Source organism: Odontesthes bonariensis, chromosome 22 (assembly GCF_027942865.1).
Source record: "Odontesthes bonariensis isolate fOdoBon6 chromosome 22, fOdoBon6.hap1, whole genome shotgun sequence".
Lineage (NCBI taxonomy): Eukaryota > Metazoa > Chordata > Actinopteri > Atheriniformes > Atherinopsidae > Odontesthes > Odontesthes bonariensis.
This window is the reverse complement of record NC_134527.1, coordinates 13,150,473-13,166,429: the sequence shown is the minus strand read 5'-3', so window position 1 is coordinate 13,166,429 and position 15,957 is coordinate 13,150,473. Positions and strand designations below refer to the sequence as shown.

General features: G+C 39.8%; 1 protein-coding gene across 3 annotated transcripts; it reads left to right on the top strand.

The window, feature by feature from the left end:
• The first annotated feature begins 1,108 nt into the window (after window positions 1–1,108).
• osbp2a (oxysterol binding protein 2a) lies at window positions 1,109–15,274 on the top strand. Of its 3 annotated transcripts, none has more exons than XM_075455857.1 (14): window positions 1,109–1,565; window positions 2,404–2,603; window positions 5,947–6,197; window positions 6,347–6,515; window positions 7,978–8,098; window positions 8,203–8,269; window positions 8,408–8,545; window positions 8,695–8,940; window positions 9,081–9,201; window positions 9,319–9,422; window positions 9,792–9,887; window positions 10,120–10,304; window positions 10,429–10,649; window positions 11,571–15,274. In XM_075455857.1, the coding sequence occupies exons 1-14, from the start codon at window positions 1,405–1,407 to the stop codon at window positions 11,711–11,713; spliced, it is 2,223 nt and encodes a 740-aa protein (XP_075311972.1). In that variant the 5' UTR covers window positions 1,109–1,404; the 3' UTR covers window positions 11,714–15,274. The 3 variants fall into 3 exon arrangements, with proteins under 3 accessions (XP_075311972.1, XP_075311971.1, XP_075311973.1); XM_075455856.1 differs by having other exon boundaries at window positions 1,109–1,571; XM_075455858.1 differs by lacking the exons at window positions 1,109–1,565; window positions 2,404–2,603 and adding an exon at window positions 4,710–5,053.
• Window positions 15,275–15,957: the final 683 nt, after the last annotated feature.

Genomic DNA, 15,957 nt, shown 5'->3' with positions numbered 1-15,957 from the left:
ATTTTGAGAAATGCAAGCAAATTAAGTGGTCTTTGTGGTTTTATGAGCTCCATTAGTCATTTATTGTGGTTCTCGTGTTTTTTCTCCTTTTACAGAATTTAACTTTTTTAAAGAACTGGAAATGTGTTTTCAGTAATAAAGAAACTAATATAAAAGATTCATTCAAGGGTGGATTCAAGTGGTGGGTTTAGTTATCTTTTAAAGGTACATGTTCTGTATGCTACTATGTGACAAAATTAAGTTGTTTGCTTTTAAAACCTAAAACTATGAAACAGTAAAAACTAATTGACAATTTCTTGTCCTCGTGAAAATTATTAAAATTTTAGGCATCTAAAGTTGAATCAATGTCTTGTAACAAGATTAAGCGACGTTCCCTCATTAAAGGAGACATTTGCGACTGAAGATCAAGATCATTTTCACATGGGCGCATTGAGAAAGTTAGTCTGCGGAAGGAGAGTCCCAAAACTCTAAAATAACCTGAGTCATAACTGCAAAAACGGTGAACGTTCCACAAGCAAGTATAATATCCTGTCTAAATTACAACCTGTGTAATGTAAAATTGTTTTCTGTCTCGTTTGTTTATTTACTTTTTACAAAAATGCAAGTAGCATCTTTTAAAGGTACATGTTCTGTATGCTACTATGTGACAAAATTAAGATGTTTGCTTTGCGTGCCATCTGGTGGTGTAAATCCCACAGTACAACCTAGTCTCAAAGATGCAATATCTTGGTACGTATTGCCAAATTTGGCGCACTTGGAATTTAGTGGCTTAATGTCTTTAATAATTAAATTATTGGTTTAATTAAGAAAGCATTGAGTTTAAAACTTGTAAAAAATGATGTTAGGATTTTTTCTAAAATGTCTTAGGAGAAGTGCAACGTTAGAGTTATGATTTTATTTAAAATTGAATTGATTCCATTTAAAATGCAACTTTCATTTAAATTGTATTTTCTTCGATTTTCTACGTTTTTTCTAGATCACCGCAGAAAATCTGAGGACATGCCATATGTCACACACGCACGCGCACGCACATGCACACACACAGCTGCACCCATACGCTACAATCCTGTGATAGGGACGTCATCATGACCCCCCTCTCACGTCCACGGGCTTTATCATTACGCAGTTAAAGTGCAGCAGTTGAGCAGTCTCGGACTGTAATGGGGGCTGCCCTGTTTTCGTAGCTTAAACAGTTGCGTGTTATATTTTCAAAGTATCTCAGAGCACAGAGCCACTGTCTCCAACAGCTGCATGCTAACAGCAGCTTTAGAGCAGGGTAATAGGACAGTGCGGCGGCTGGCTGCTAGCTAACCGCACAGCTGTTCACAGGCAGCAACTCCACACAAACTGCACCGACTCCCCGTCCATCCCCCCAGGAGGGACGTTAACGGCCGAGAGGGGCAAATGAACGAGCTGGTGAAGAGTTTGCCCTCCCCGACTCTCCCCGGGCTGCACCTCCCGTGTCTGGACACCCACAAAGGCTGGCTCTTTAAATGGACCAACTACCTGAAGGGCTACCAGAGGCGGTGGTTCGTCCTCAGCAACGGCCTGCTGTCATACTACAGGTGCCGGTAACTAACGGTTAGAGCGACCGATAGGGCTCGACTCCGTTCATTTTCTACATGTGTTCCCCTTAAAATGAAAGTAGATTAGTTTCTGAAAAATGTGATGTGATGTCAAATATTTATCTTTTGATATGTGAAGTCAAACTTTCTGGGGTTCACCTGCGGAAGGAGAGTCCCAAGACTCTAAAATAACCTGAGTCATAACTGCAAAAACGTTACACACACAAGTGTAATATCCTGCCTAAATTACAACCTGTGTAATGTAAAATTGTTTTCTGTCTCGTTTATTTATTTACTTTTTACAAAAATGCAAGTAGTAGCAATCAAACTGATACATGGTGACAGAAGATGATGGACAAGGAGAAAAAAAGCCTGAATAAATGGGCTTACTCAATGGAAAAAGTCAGCATATTTTCTTAAGTTTGTATGTTACAAATTAGATGTAAAACATAGTGACGTGTCTCCCATTAAAAATGTGCAGGATGATTATGTATAAACAAGGTCCAAGCTTTAAGTTGCTGTACATACCATTTCTTCAGTTTTTTTTAGGTGTGTGGAACTGGGCTGAATCATGTGAGTCTGCCTGAATTTAAGCCATTTACAGGCATGTTTCAGTCTCAGCACTTGAGCTTGTGCTGATTCATATTGCACTTGTGGACTGACTTCATTCTTCTGTCCATTATGGGACTAAATATATTTGCTCCCTCCATGTAATTCAGGCTTGGTTGCTTGACCGTTCTATTCGAATGCTGCTCTTTAGAGTAGTGTACTTACAAAATGGACCTGCCCCACTTTGCAAATGGAGCGCGCGTCAACAGTTTATGTTGTTCTCCCTCAGGACTCAGGCGGAGATGGCGCACACTTGTCGGGGTACTATTCCCTTGGCAACAGCACACATCGAGGTGGGTGACACCTGCCACTTGGTGTTAACCAGCGAGGGTCGAAGTTACCACCTGAAGGCCACCTCTGAAGGAGAGTGTCAGAGATGGGTGTCAGCCCTGCAGCAGGCCAAGGCCAACACCACCCCGCATCACTCAGGTAATGTAGTCCAACGGATTTTAGCCACAGGCTTTTGCAAACAAGACCCTCTTCCTTAAAAGCTTTTTTTTTTTTTTTTAATTTCCTTTGTTTCTTTTATTTCTTTATTTCTTTTAAAGTCCAAATATCAGACTGACCTGGAAAATGTGCTACATAGGAACAACATGGCTCACACGAGTAACCCTGTAGTCCAACTAATATTTGTCACAGCCTGAATGTAGGCTCTCGCAAGCAAGACCCACTTCCTTAAAAGCATTTTCTATTTCTTTGCTTCTTTTAATGTCGTGTAAACAGCAGGACACCAGAGGGCAGTGTTATTCAGCAGGCTTTTATGGGACCAGTCTGTTGGGGGGTAAAAGGCAAACAGGAGAAATGCTGTAAATGCAACCGTGTCGTGTTAAATTACTGATTCCATCAGCTGTCATTGTCACATTACATTTTGTTAGATTTATGAACAATATCATTTGATATCTAAGTCATTTAAATGCTTCATGCCCTGAATCTATGAATGCTTTCTCTCTGTTCTCTCCGCTGTCAGTTTTTATTTCTTCTTGCTGGATTTTTTTTTTACTTTTTCCTTTAGCAAAGATGTGCAGTCTTTTGCACAGATGTGCACAGATGCTTGCATCCGCCACCTCCCTCCTACTCTGTATTTTTTTTTCCCCTTCCTGTCTCCTTCGGTATGACGGCAGTGAGCGCTGAATGAAATCACCTTCCTCTCTTGACTCCTCCTCCCTTTTTGGTAGCGGGAGGGGTGAAAAAAAAGAAAAAAGAAAAGGGACACAGAGCAGGCGGGTGCGAGCAGGTTTCATTGAAATTATCTTCCACCATGTACTCCGTGGACAATAGGGAGACACGAGCACAGCCTTTTCAGTGAGTGTCACCTCGTAAGTAAAGCTGCTAATTGTTTTGGGTAACAGCAGAAATGAATTGAAATAGACGCTGTGTGTTTGTGCGTGCTCTTACATCTTGCTTTTGTGTATTTGTTGTTGTCCCAAAGAGTGTCTTTCAGTGGAGTTCAGTGAGTTGTACCATTCAGTACTTAATGAAAATGCAGTTTTTCCTTTAAAGTTAGGAAAATGGCTCCTTCATTTCTCAAAGTGGTTGCAGGTCAGAGCAGCAGGACCACATCTATGACTGATTTACACCATCTTCTTTTTGTCAGCTTGTGAAATACAGCTGCTAGAGAAATCGTTACAGAGAGACTTGTGCTTGGAAGTGCACTTCAACCCTGAGGAAAAGATTTGCACCTGCAAGACGCAAATCGGTGTCTTCTGTCACTCTCATCAAATTGGCATACAGAGACCCTGGCTGTTAAGTGAGGAATTTAAGCTGCATTTCCCGGCAGATTTTGCCTTATTCGTGGCGATTACGACTAAAATTGTATTCGGGATTTAAAGAGCTGAACCAATTTAGAGGATTTTTGCACAGCCTCGCCCTATTTCTGATGTTTATCCCAGTTCAGAATGTACTGCATACTGTCTGGTTTGTCCTCACTGTTTTCTACTAATTTTTTTCATCATATGTTTATAATCTGCATGTTATTTTCTTTTGTCTGTGAGAAGCTAAGCTGATGCATGTTTTATTCAATTGTAAGCAGAGACACAAATCCTTGTGTGTTTTGGTGGTATTACAGATTATCATTGCATGAGCAGTCAGGGGTTTAGTTACAGCGCAGATTAATTGGCTAAAAGTGGATTAGAACAGCCGTAACTAAGTGGAGTTTGCAGAAACAATAAAGATCCTATCGTGCAATATCTGTCACATGACAAGCACATAAAAGCTTTATATACTCAAATACGTATGAATATGTGCTGTGACTGTTGAATACAGAGTATGAGAGTGAATGAAAACAGCCGTCTGCATGGTGGAAAAACATGCATCTCACACAGCAGCCTTTCAGTAGACTGTAAATGATCTGTCTTTGTTGCAGAATCTGACAGAGCATTCCCCCTGATTTAAAAAAAAAAAAACATTTTTTAACACTGACTCTCTATTCCTACACTGTGTCCATAATGACACTCCCTCTATCACCTGTGGGTGTATTTTTATGACTCAACGATGAGTCACCAGATGGACTCAGACTCTCCAGTGTCTTGTGTGGAAAAAGAAAAACGCATTTCTGTACAGACTAGACCAGCGTGTCTTTTCCCTAAATACCCATCATTATTTCATAAATGACTATTGTGGCTGTCCATCTGCACACAAATTTGTTGAATGTCAGATGGCCCCAGAACTCAAATTCCCTTCACCTTGGGCACCAGAAGTCCCTCACATGTGGGTTATGAAACCATTACAGAAGCCTGAAGGATTTTTCACCCTCTCATTTTTAATCTTCCTCTCCAGAGGCTTTGCTAATCCAGTTTTCCCTGATTGTTTTTATTTCTTTTCTCCTTTAATAGAGTGTAGTAGCGTGTCTTCACTCCGCCCCAGATTCAGACAACACGCCTGTGAGTTTCTGAGATCGAGCACACAATGCGCCTTACAGCTGAGAATGTTTTGACCTAGAAAAGTTTCATTACACAGGATGGAAGCAGTTACATGTGTTCTAAAGCTGGATTATTTATGGTGATGTTTATAACTGTAAAGAAATGTGGGTCTTTTAATCCCCTGATGTTTATTGTAACGCAGAAACCTTAATAGAGCATGCTTTGGTCTATTATTCAGAGCTTCAGAATGTTTCTAAAAGGTAGCAAAAATGCTAAGTTTTTAAAAAAGTTATAAATGCTGGAAAGTGTACATTTGATGGTTTGGGGCATTCATATAAAAATGCATTAATAAAGTGAGACTAGACACAGATTATGTTGTGCCTTTCTGTATTCTAAGCAACGAGAGGTAAGAAGGCTGGAAGTGAAAACTTGTTGTTTTAAGTGATTGTTCAAAATCTTTGTCATAATTATTCTTTGTTGTCGAAACTGACTGAAAAGCCTGAAGTCTCAGCTCATGCCAGCGAGTAGAAGAGAGACAGGAAAGGGGTAGTGCGTCATCCTTTTTTCTCCCTGTTTTTCTAAAAATAGCCTTGCCTCTTGATTGCAGAGCCCTGCGTTTCCAGGGCAACGGTGTTCATTCACAGCTTTCATGTCTCGTAGAGGAGGGGTTGGTGGTAGGGTGGGAAGTGTTATCATCTTATTCCGTCCGTTCCCCAATAACACTCTTTACTTGTCTTGGCCTAAATTTAGAATATCTTTCTCAATCTGCCTCAGACATTAATTCCCCTTGTGCTGTTAACTCTCATGTATCATTTTTATACCTTTAAAACCCAGATTATTCAGATGTAATGACATGTTTTTTTTGGTAAATGACTAAACTAATATACTGGCTTTGATTTTGTACCCGTGTAAAGATGACTCAGGAGATGAAGCCCCTGTACCTCAGGAGGACCGTACTCTAAGTCAAGGGGTGCTGAAGACTCTGGTCAGCAAGCTGGATGATCTGAGTACCTGTAATGAGCTGATAGGAAAGCATGGTGCTGCCCTCCAGCGCTCCCTCAGTGAACTTGAAGAATTGCGTGGATCCACTGACAACACAGACAAAGTGAAATCTGTTAATGAGCGAGCCACCCTCTTCCGCATCACCTCCAATGCTATGATCAATGTGAGTTCACACAGTTAAAGCCTCAGCAGGTACAAAGTCACCGTAAAGCAGGGACTGATCAGTCGCAAATGTCTCCTTTAATGAGGGAACGTCGCTTTATGTTGTCTTCTGTCCTGTGTCCTTTGATGCGTGTTGTGTTCTCACCTCAGGCTTGCCGGGACTTTTTGGATGTGGCAGAATCTCACAGCCGGAGGTGGCAGAAGGCTCTGCACTATGAGAGAGAACAGCGTCACCATCTGGAGGAGACCATTGAGCAGTTAGCCAAGCAGCACAACAGCCTAGAGAGAGCCTGGAGGGAGAACCCCACCTCATACACAGGTAAGACTTCCTCTGTTGCTTAGACAAGCTAGGAGCTTGATGGGTGAAAGGCAAAGAATCTTGTCACTGAATAAGGATATGGCCCTCTTCTGTCTGCTACCAGTGATGTGTTCCGGTGACAAACATAACACAGACTCATCTCAAGCATGAATAAACTTTGCAATGTAGAAAGTAAGCAAAAGGACCTAAACTACCATTTTAGTTGTTATAGTTTTTTGTTGAGATTGTGATCTGTTAGTTTTAAGGCCAAAGTGTGTTGTCAAGTCAAACATTGGTAAATGTCTGTGTTGGGAAAAATCTTTTTGTGCTCATTATTCATTTTAGTGGACTTAACTAACAACCATCTCAAAAACATGGGAAAACTCCCTGTAATATTTAGAGAGGGGTCTGTCTATTTAGTTGCAAACAAAACAGAAAAACATAGATGAAAGCCAGAATGCCCTCATGAAATCATATAAGTTTAAGAAATAGTTGGCATAACTGAAGATGGATCCTCTTGATCCATGTGCCCCTTGCCACTTTTTGATTTGTTCTTCCTAGCCAATAATTTCTGAAAGCAGTTTTAGCTAGGAAGCAGAGTCATGTCATTACATCATTTAAACATTTCTTTAACACGATTGAACTTTCCTTCACTGATTTTCTGTAGATGACCACAATGGAGTTTGTGCCATTTTACCTACAAACAGCTGTAATATCACTCGTCTAGTTTTTGAACACATGGTGTTTGTGAACGCCCACTACACATCTGACCAGTGTTTCTAAACACTATTTCGGAACAGTACCAACAAAACCCAACAGGATTTATACATGCTGTTTCGGTGGGATCTATAAATGCCAGCTGACTTCATTAAAAATCATAATAAACATGCTGTTTAAAAATTCAGCAGAAGAAAGTGTTTGTGACGCTCCAAGCAGGATATTGGGCAGCATTCACAAAAATGATGGTTGATTATAAAACATTTAAAAAAAGAGGAACACTGAGATCATGTTCTTTCACTACTGCTTCGGCTTTACATTGATGTTGCAGCTCAGATTGTTTTTGTTCTGTCCTAAATAAAACTGACTAAATGCTGCAGTGGCTCTGGATTTGTTAACATGACTGTCATAATATTTCTGGTTGGTCTCAGTAACTCTGGCCCAGCTAAGAGTTGGTGCCAGCGTAGCACCGGTTTTAATTTTTTTTTAGCACTGGGACCACTTTGGCGGAAAAACCCTCACGAAGACCCACTTGCATTAATTAACAGGGTCTGTAGGGTACTGTAAATGAATTCTACAAACTAACAAACATGTGATTTATCTTGTTATTTTCCATTAGCATTCCTATGCTGCCATGTGCATTCTTGGCTTCATAAAGCAAAAATACAAATCAAACATTACGAGCAATAAGCATGATAGTATATACACGTAAAATACATATAGATTAAAGAAAGTTCACCCACCTTTCCTGTGTTTGTTGCCACAGGTGTGGAGCGGTCTCAGGAGGGGGATGCGAGTGACGAAAATGAAGATGCAGAGTTCTTCGATGCCATGGAGGACTCCCCAGCATTCATAACTGTGACTGCTACTAGCACTATACAGCACAAGTGAGAGACGCCACATTCTTTACATGTAGAGTAGACTCAAAGCTGTGTTTTAGGCAGGAGAACTGTTATCTGAACAGTGTTTGAAATATGTTGCTCTCTCTTAGGCGCTCAGGAAGTAATCAGAGTATGATGAGTGGAAGATTGCCTAATGACTGGACTCGCAATGAGAATGTATGTATCAAGAAGACTCATAGAAATTGCTTATGCTTTACTTGGGCATATTACATACACATAATATATGATCATCCAAAACCTTTTCACCTGTGGCTCTTTTTACATATTGCTTTGAGCTTCTTGTGTTCTTTACAGGATACCTTGGGCACAAATCATATGCAGCTACGAAGAACGAGACGCAGTCGTATTCCTGACAAACCGAATTATTCGCTTAACTTGTGGAGCATCATGAAGAACTGTATTGGCAAAGACCTCTCTAAGATACCTATGCCTGTAAGTGTTCCTTTTTCTTCTCACTAATAAACACAAATAAGCAGTAATACTGGATATTGTTTTATGAAGGTGTGAATACATTCATATGCTAAATGTGGACCTCCCTTCACTGTAAAGGCTGCTCTTAAATGGGTATTGTGTTGTTGCAGGTAAACTTTAACGAGCCGCTGTCGATGCTGCAGCGTCTGACGGAGGATCTGGAGTACAGCGAGCTGCTGGACCGGGCGGCTCGCTGCGACTCGTCCCTGGAGCAGATGTGCCTTGTGGCTGCCTTTTCTGTGTCCTCCTACTCCACCACAGTCCATCGTACAGCCAAGCCCTTCAACCCTCTGCTGGGGGAAACTTACGAGCTGGACCGACTGGAGGAGTATGGCTATCGCTCCATCTCTGAACAGGCAAGAACAAAACAAATCCATCATATTCATGTTATTTCTACGTCCTCACACATCTATTTTAAACACAAAGAGGTCAAATTGTCCCATGGCTCTTCAGTAAATTGCCTCATCTGACACCAGCTGGTACCATTCAATCCCAGGTCAGTCATCACCCGCCAGCTGCTGCCCATCATGTGACATCTCAGCGAGGATGGACTCTTCGCCAGCACATCACCATTGATAGCAAGTTTCGGGGGAAATATATTTCTGTCGTGCCATTAGGTAAGAAGCAGTTCAAGCTACAATCACTACGTATTAGCGTAAATACCACAAGCTGAAAACAATCTTTACATAGACCCAAATATTTGGGTGATATTTATGTTTTCCTCTTTATAATAGGTAACATTCACCTGCAGTTCCACTCAGGCGGAAACCACTATGTGTGGAGTAAAGTGACATCAACAGTACACAACATTATTGTAGGGAAGCTTTGGATTGATCAGGTGAGGTCTTCTTATAATAAGCATTTTGTATGTTAGTTTCATCAGTTCAGTAGAAAATGGTACAATACCACGAACCCTCTATGCTCTTGCATGTTTTTAGACAAATTAGAAAATAGCTAAAGATGGAAATCACAACTAATAGGGTTGAGTGAAACAATAGAGACCTGCTAAAACGTATTCACTCAAAAAGAAACACTTGGCTATTGAAAGGAAATTACTGGTTGGAAAGACAAAAATGACACAATCTAAATTGAACTAAATTTTTGGGTGGGTGTTTGGGTTTCACTTCTCTGAGAAGCTAATTTTGATCACAGTTGTTTAAGTCCCATCTGTTCTTCCTGCTTGGCTTCTGTCTGATGCTGTTGGCAGTCTGGGGACATTGACATTGTAAACACCACCACGAAGGACACCTGCCATCTCAAATTCTCCCCATACAGCTACTTCTCCAGAGATGTCCCACGCAAAGTAAGACTGTAATACCTTTTCATTCAGTTCCATACTTGTATCAATTCAGATTCAAAGCTTTTAGAGTTTTACACTAATTAGATGGCAACATATTAAACAAGCCTGTGCAAAATATTTATAACACAATTTTAGCTGATTTTAATCTTCACTCTTACCTAATATTAGCTGCTTATCTGTATAGTGTGCCTGTAACCGATCTCTTCTTGTGTGTCATTTTCTTCGGTGTCTCCAGGTAACAGGAGTAGTAGAGGACAGAGGGGGCACAGCCCACTACATCCTGTCTGGAACCTGGGATGAAAAAATGGAAAGTGCTAAAATAGTGGAAAGTAGCCAAGGATGTGGAGGCTCTGAAGGCAAACAAAAGACAGTTTATCAGACTCTGCAGCCCAAACTGTTGTGGAAGAAATATCCCCTTCCGTATGTTTATCATATCTAATACTTCACTTCGACATCTTTATGATTCAATGTGCCAGTGTACACCCCTTTGTGATCCGACCTTTCCTATCTGTATTTCCCCTTTGTCTATCTCCCCACCTCTCAGAGATAATGCAGAGAACATGCACTTTTTTTCCTCCCTGGCTCTGACCTTGAACGAATCAGAAGAGGGTGTTGCACCCACTGATAGTCGTCTTCGGCCGGACCAGCGACTAATGGAGGCAGGTTTGTGGGACGAAGCAAACATCCACAAGCAAAGAATAGAGGACCGTCAGAGACTTGAGAGGAAAAGAAGAGAGGCACAAGCTAATCAGGCCCTGGAGGAAGGTGAGCACAAGGACCTTAGCGAGATGGTGATGAGATTCAGACTTTAGTCTCCTGTACAACATTCATACAACCTCCAGCATAAAGTGGTTCTTGAAAGTTTGTGAACCATTTAGAACTCTGTGCATAAATAACATTAGATTTGGATCTGGCCAAAAACGGGCATGATGCTACAACCACTGTGATAAGACTCTTAAGCCTGAAGGTGGTGCTTTCCTTTCACCAAATATAATGCTTCTCATTCAAACTATAAAGTTCTACTTTGGCTTAATCTGTCAACATTTTTTTTTTTATCTGACTTTGATACTTTCAAATTAACTGCTGATCCTTGAGGTTCACCCTTTTCCTACTCATACATGTGTCATATTGGATCATTTTCATCAAAAAATATAATATTTTTGTTCCAGTTATTTAATTAGGATCTCTCTTTCTGTTTTTTGCGAACTACGAAAATAAGAAGATATTTAGGTCATAGTTAAACACAGTAATAGAAGTTTAATTTAATTTAAGACGTGTTTTGATACTGCAGTGCTTGTCTTTGGTTGCATGCAAAACCTAATTCCCAGCATATTTTTTTTTTATTAAAGAAAAGCTAAACTAAGAATGGATGCATTTACTGATTTAATGAAGTGAAAATAAAAAATGTATTGTAATGACAAACTTTTTCTCTAACTTATGGTGAAATGTATTCCATATTTGTGGAACTGTCATGATATTAAATGGTATAGAAATAAATTGGATTGTTTACTTTATTTTTGGTGAATAGCCATCAAAACTTGATTTAAGCTTTAGATCTAATGATGGCAAGTAAAGGGTGGTTTGTGTAGAGGGTGTAGGAGAATTAAGACATTTTCACAGTCTGAAAAGAAAATAGAAATACTTGTTAAAGCTGTGCCCAAAATAATCCTAACCCTTTGTTATCAGGGCAGGACATTGAGGGTTACCAGCCGTTGTGGTTTGAGAAGAAAACAGATGAAAATACAGGAGAAAGCACTTACATCTACCGAGGAGGATACTGGGAGGCCAAAGAAAGACAAGACTGGAGCCAATGTCCTGAGATCTTCTAGGACAACGTTTCCCTCACACTGCGGCATCAGACAGGCTGAATGACTCCTTGTGATGTAAGAACACTGTTTGTGTGAGTTCAGACGTGCATGTATGAGTGGGTGTGTCAGCTTCTCACACATTTTCAAGCACAAAGACTCCTGCTTCTGATTTACTTGCTTCTGCTCTGTTATAGCTGTGTTTCCAGAATGCATGGCTTCAGTTTGAGTTCACAAACAACAGAGAAATCGTTTATGGGAACATTTCAACTCCTGTGTTACTGGATGTTTGTGTGATTGACATATAGTTTACAGAGAACTCATTTCTGCACCGAAACACTCCTCACATGGGATGACTTGGGGGACATGGAGTGCTCTGGATGACGGGTACAAGCACTTAATGTCTTGTTCTTCACAAAGCTAAAACAACATGTTTGTTGCTGGACTCTCGGAGAGACACCGGGCTTTGAAGCTTTGAAGGAATGGGACTAAGCCTTCTAACTGTGCTTTCAGGCTGAACTTCATTTACTGATCCCTCCATATCCTATGGTGTTTTTTACTGCTCTTTTTCAAAATGCACAAAATTTGATCCTGAACGACTTAGTTATTTCTTGACTTGCCTCTAAAGAACAGCTAAAAGGCCATGAAAACCGAAGTAGGTGCCAATCTCCTTGGATGGACGACTGACTGAGAACTTCAAGCTGCTTTTCCAATGTTTTCTGGTTCCATAAAAGTGCACCCTACCTATTTAACGTGTTTATCTAAATTCAGTAGTACCAGAAAGCATTAGACACCCTGAGAGAGCTCTCTAATGTTTTACCTGCCCAAAAGGAGCTTTGTTTAATCCATAAAAATGGAAGCAACATCGTTTGTGTGATCTCAGCTTGGATGATGAAAAAAGACTGTGTTATAAACTGGAGATAAAAGTTTTCCAGGCTGTGAGAGTCTAACTTGAGTCACTGCTGAGTTGTATTATTGGACATCGTGGAGGTGGGTCCCGAAATCATTTTGAGTTTGACTCATACACGGGACAAAAGGTCAAGATAATTCTGTTTATGCTACATCTGTTCCAATCATTGCTCTTTTTATTTACTCCTTCCAGTAACAATACTGTTGTACTATTTGACAATAAGTGCTTCAGAAACGTCCCAAACGTTGTGAAAGTGCAGTTGTATGTGGTTACAATTGAGACTTTTTTTTCCCTCATCAGTCTACACATAATCGAACAAAGAAAACTGAAAGACTGAAATATCTTGTTTACAGGAATATTTTAACCCTTTGTTATGACACTCACTACAGACCTTTGGTGTGTCCTCGTGATCTTTGGGATGATTCTTCAACTTGACTGGTGTCCACCCAGTGCCTAATTGAATTTATTGGTCATATAAGGAAGGCTCATTCCTTTCTGTTTAAGGCCTCTCAGCTGATGGTATTCGAGTTAAAGCCCAGCCATAGTAATGCTAAAATGAAAGAAATTTAGAGCCACCAACAGATTTCTTAGATCTGGCCCCACAGGTAAACTGCGTAATCAGGGATTAAAGACCTAGGAGAGGCCGGTAACTAATAAGACGGTTTTAACTATGAATTCAATTCATCGTTCCTTTGTGAAGATAGAAGAATATAAAACACAACCTCACTTGCCTTAATTAGGCCTTCATGTTGGAGTTGTCTGACAAACTATTCCATACTAAAACACACATGTCATCTCTTTGGGAATTTCCCAAACAGACCCTGAATGACTAGGAAAACAAATTGATTTGATCGGAGTAAATAAAGATTGAGCTATTCGGCAATAATTCACAACAGTGAGTGTGGAGGAAACCAGGTAGATAATATCACTTCACTAATACCTTCACTGCAGTCAAAAACGGTGATAGGAGCATCATTCTATGGGGATATTTTTATGTGACTGGGAATGGGAGACGAGTCAGGATAGAGGAAAAGATGGATGTGAAAATGCAAGGCTGGATGAAAACATTCTCCAGGGTTCTTAGGATCTAATGTTTACATTTTTACAAGACAACCAGCAAAGCATGTGATAAAGAAAACTTAGGAGTGACTTAATGAAAACAGCAAAAGCACTGGAGTGACACAGCGAGATGTGGGACTTCGAATGCAGTCGAGCATCTCTAGAAAAGCCAGAAAATGGCTGCGTACTGAGGCTTCCCAACCAGCCTGGCTGAGCTGAGCATTCTCCCGAGAAGTATATGAGAAACTTCCAACACAAAGGTGTGCCGAGCCTCCAGGATCATTCCAAAAACGACTTGGGGCAGGCTTTACATTCAAAAACCTCTTGGTGGAGACTGAGGAGAAAATAATAATATTTTTTTAAACGAAACAAAATGTGGAAAAGTGGAAAGGGTCTAAACCTCTTCCAACTGCACTGTACTTTGTATCTGGACTACCCCTTAAAATATCTTGAGACTCAACCATAAGAGTTAATTTGATGTATAATTCTGATAAACCTCTTAGATTTCCCTCAGCAAAGGATTATATGGGTGCTTGATAGTAATTTTAGCCTTAACTGTGTTGTAAAATATTAAGTCCCTTGAAAGTATTACATAGAAACAATAATATTTTGTGCAGATTAAAGCAATCTGAAAAGCATTTATTTTCTGAGACTTATCTTGAGACTTATGTTTACTTAGGGGTGAATTACGGTATTTTGTACTAAATTTACTCTGAATATCAGGGTTTAGTATATTAGTAAGTATAACAAACTCGCTTTCCCAATTTCAAAGTGTTAGAAGTGTCGAGCTCTGTTGATGATTTATATCTGAAAAAGGATGTTGTTTCCGCTATAACACCAGATGGACATCATGGCTCGACCGCATGGTCAGCGGGATGTTTTATGTCGCCCAATAAAAAGTTGTATTAACAGCATTCCATTAAATGAGGAATAGATGTGTGAAGAAATCAGACTTTTACACGTCAGTGAAGAGCCAGAGAACAGTTAAAGAAAGGCATACTGATACACTTTCAAAGGTTTTCTTTTGTGGTAGCACTGCAACAGTGTACATCAGTAGTAAATACACTCTATAACCGATAATTACCTGTTTATTTATACCCTTTCCATGTACTATTACAGGGCATGATGCTCATGTATGACTGCTTTGTTGTTTGTGGCGTGTATATAGCAACAGTACAATAGAAGTAGAATCACCTCCGTTATGATTACTATTAGAAAGTATTGTTTCACATTACTTGAATATTTATACTCCAATCACTGTTGAATCTCTAGTTGTGTATACATAATCTTCAGTGAAGTCGAGGCTACAGCTAATGAGACGTTTAGGAAACAAAATATGAATGTAAGATTATGAGATACTGTACATGATATTAGACATGAAAACAAGATGCTGTTCAAATAAAGCACAATGTTCTATTTGTCCAATGATACACGATGCATAACTAAATGGTTTCCATAGCAATATATAGCTATGCATGGTTTTAGAGTGCTTCACTAGTGAGAAGCCTCTTCTCTTAGCTAATTGTGGATTATTATTGAAACATTATGTGAATTCACCTTTTGTGCCCAATTACCTCAGAAATGTTACATTTTTTGAGCTCAAATAAATGCATAAAGCCGCTACTGTTTACTGTCTAATCAAGGTTTTTTGTTGTTGTTGTTGTTTTTTAAAATATATTTTATCTCATAGGGGACTAGATTAGTTGTTTCTGGTACAATCCCTCAAAGCCAACAATAAATTTCTCTGAGGACACTGTCTCTGCTCAGGACTAAATGACCGATGTTGTCCTGAGTCCAAAATGGCAAAATCAGACATTGGTTACTTCACATGAGACGACACATGGCCTTGAAGCTGGTCTTTCTAATCAACTTCTCTGTGTGCTATCACACGTCATGAGTTGCTCAAGAAGTTCAACCTCCCCTTCTGGTAAATATGTCACGAAGAGTTTATGCTGGGGTTGGTTTATTGGCTCGTGGTATATTGTTGTTACAAGAGGTCCTACATTCCTTTTGACACCAAGTAGGATAACTCGTCTTCATGGTGAATTTGCATTTTTATTTTCTTTCTTCTTTCTTTCTATATTTAAATTTGAGTAACTATTACAAAACTTTTTTTCCTTTATGGATGATCTTAACTCTGATAACTAGTTGTACAGTTACATGAAGGCAAAAACCATAAAAAAGAAATTTTCACTGAAACCCCACAGTTATTAACAGGGCTGGATAGTAGCTGAATGCCTGTAATCAGGTAAGGTTGTTCATTTTTGTAATGAAGACTGAGCTGATTGTTTTTTATTAT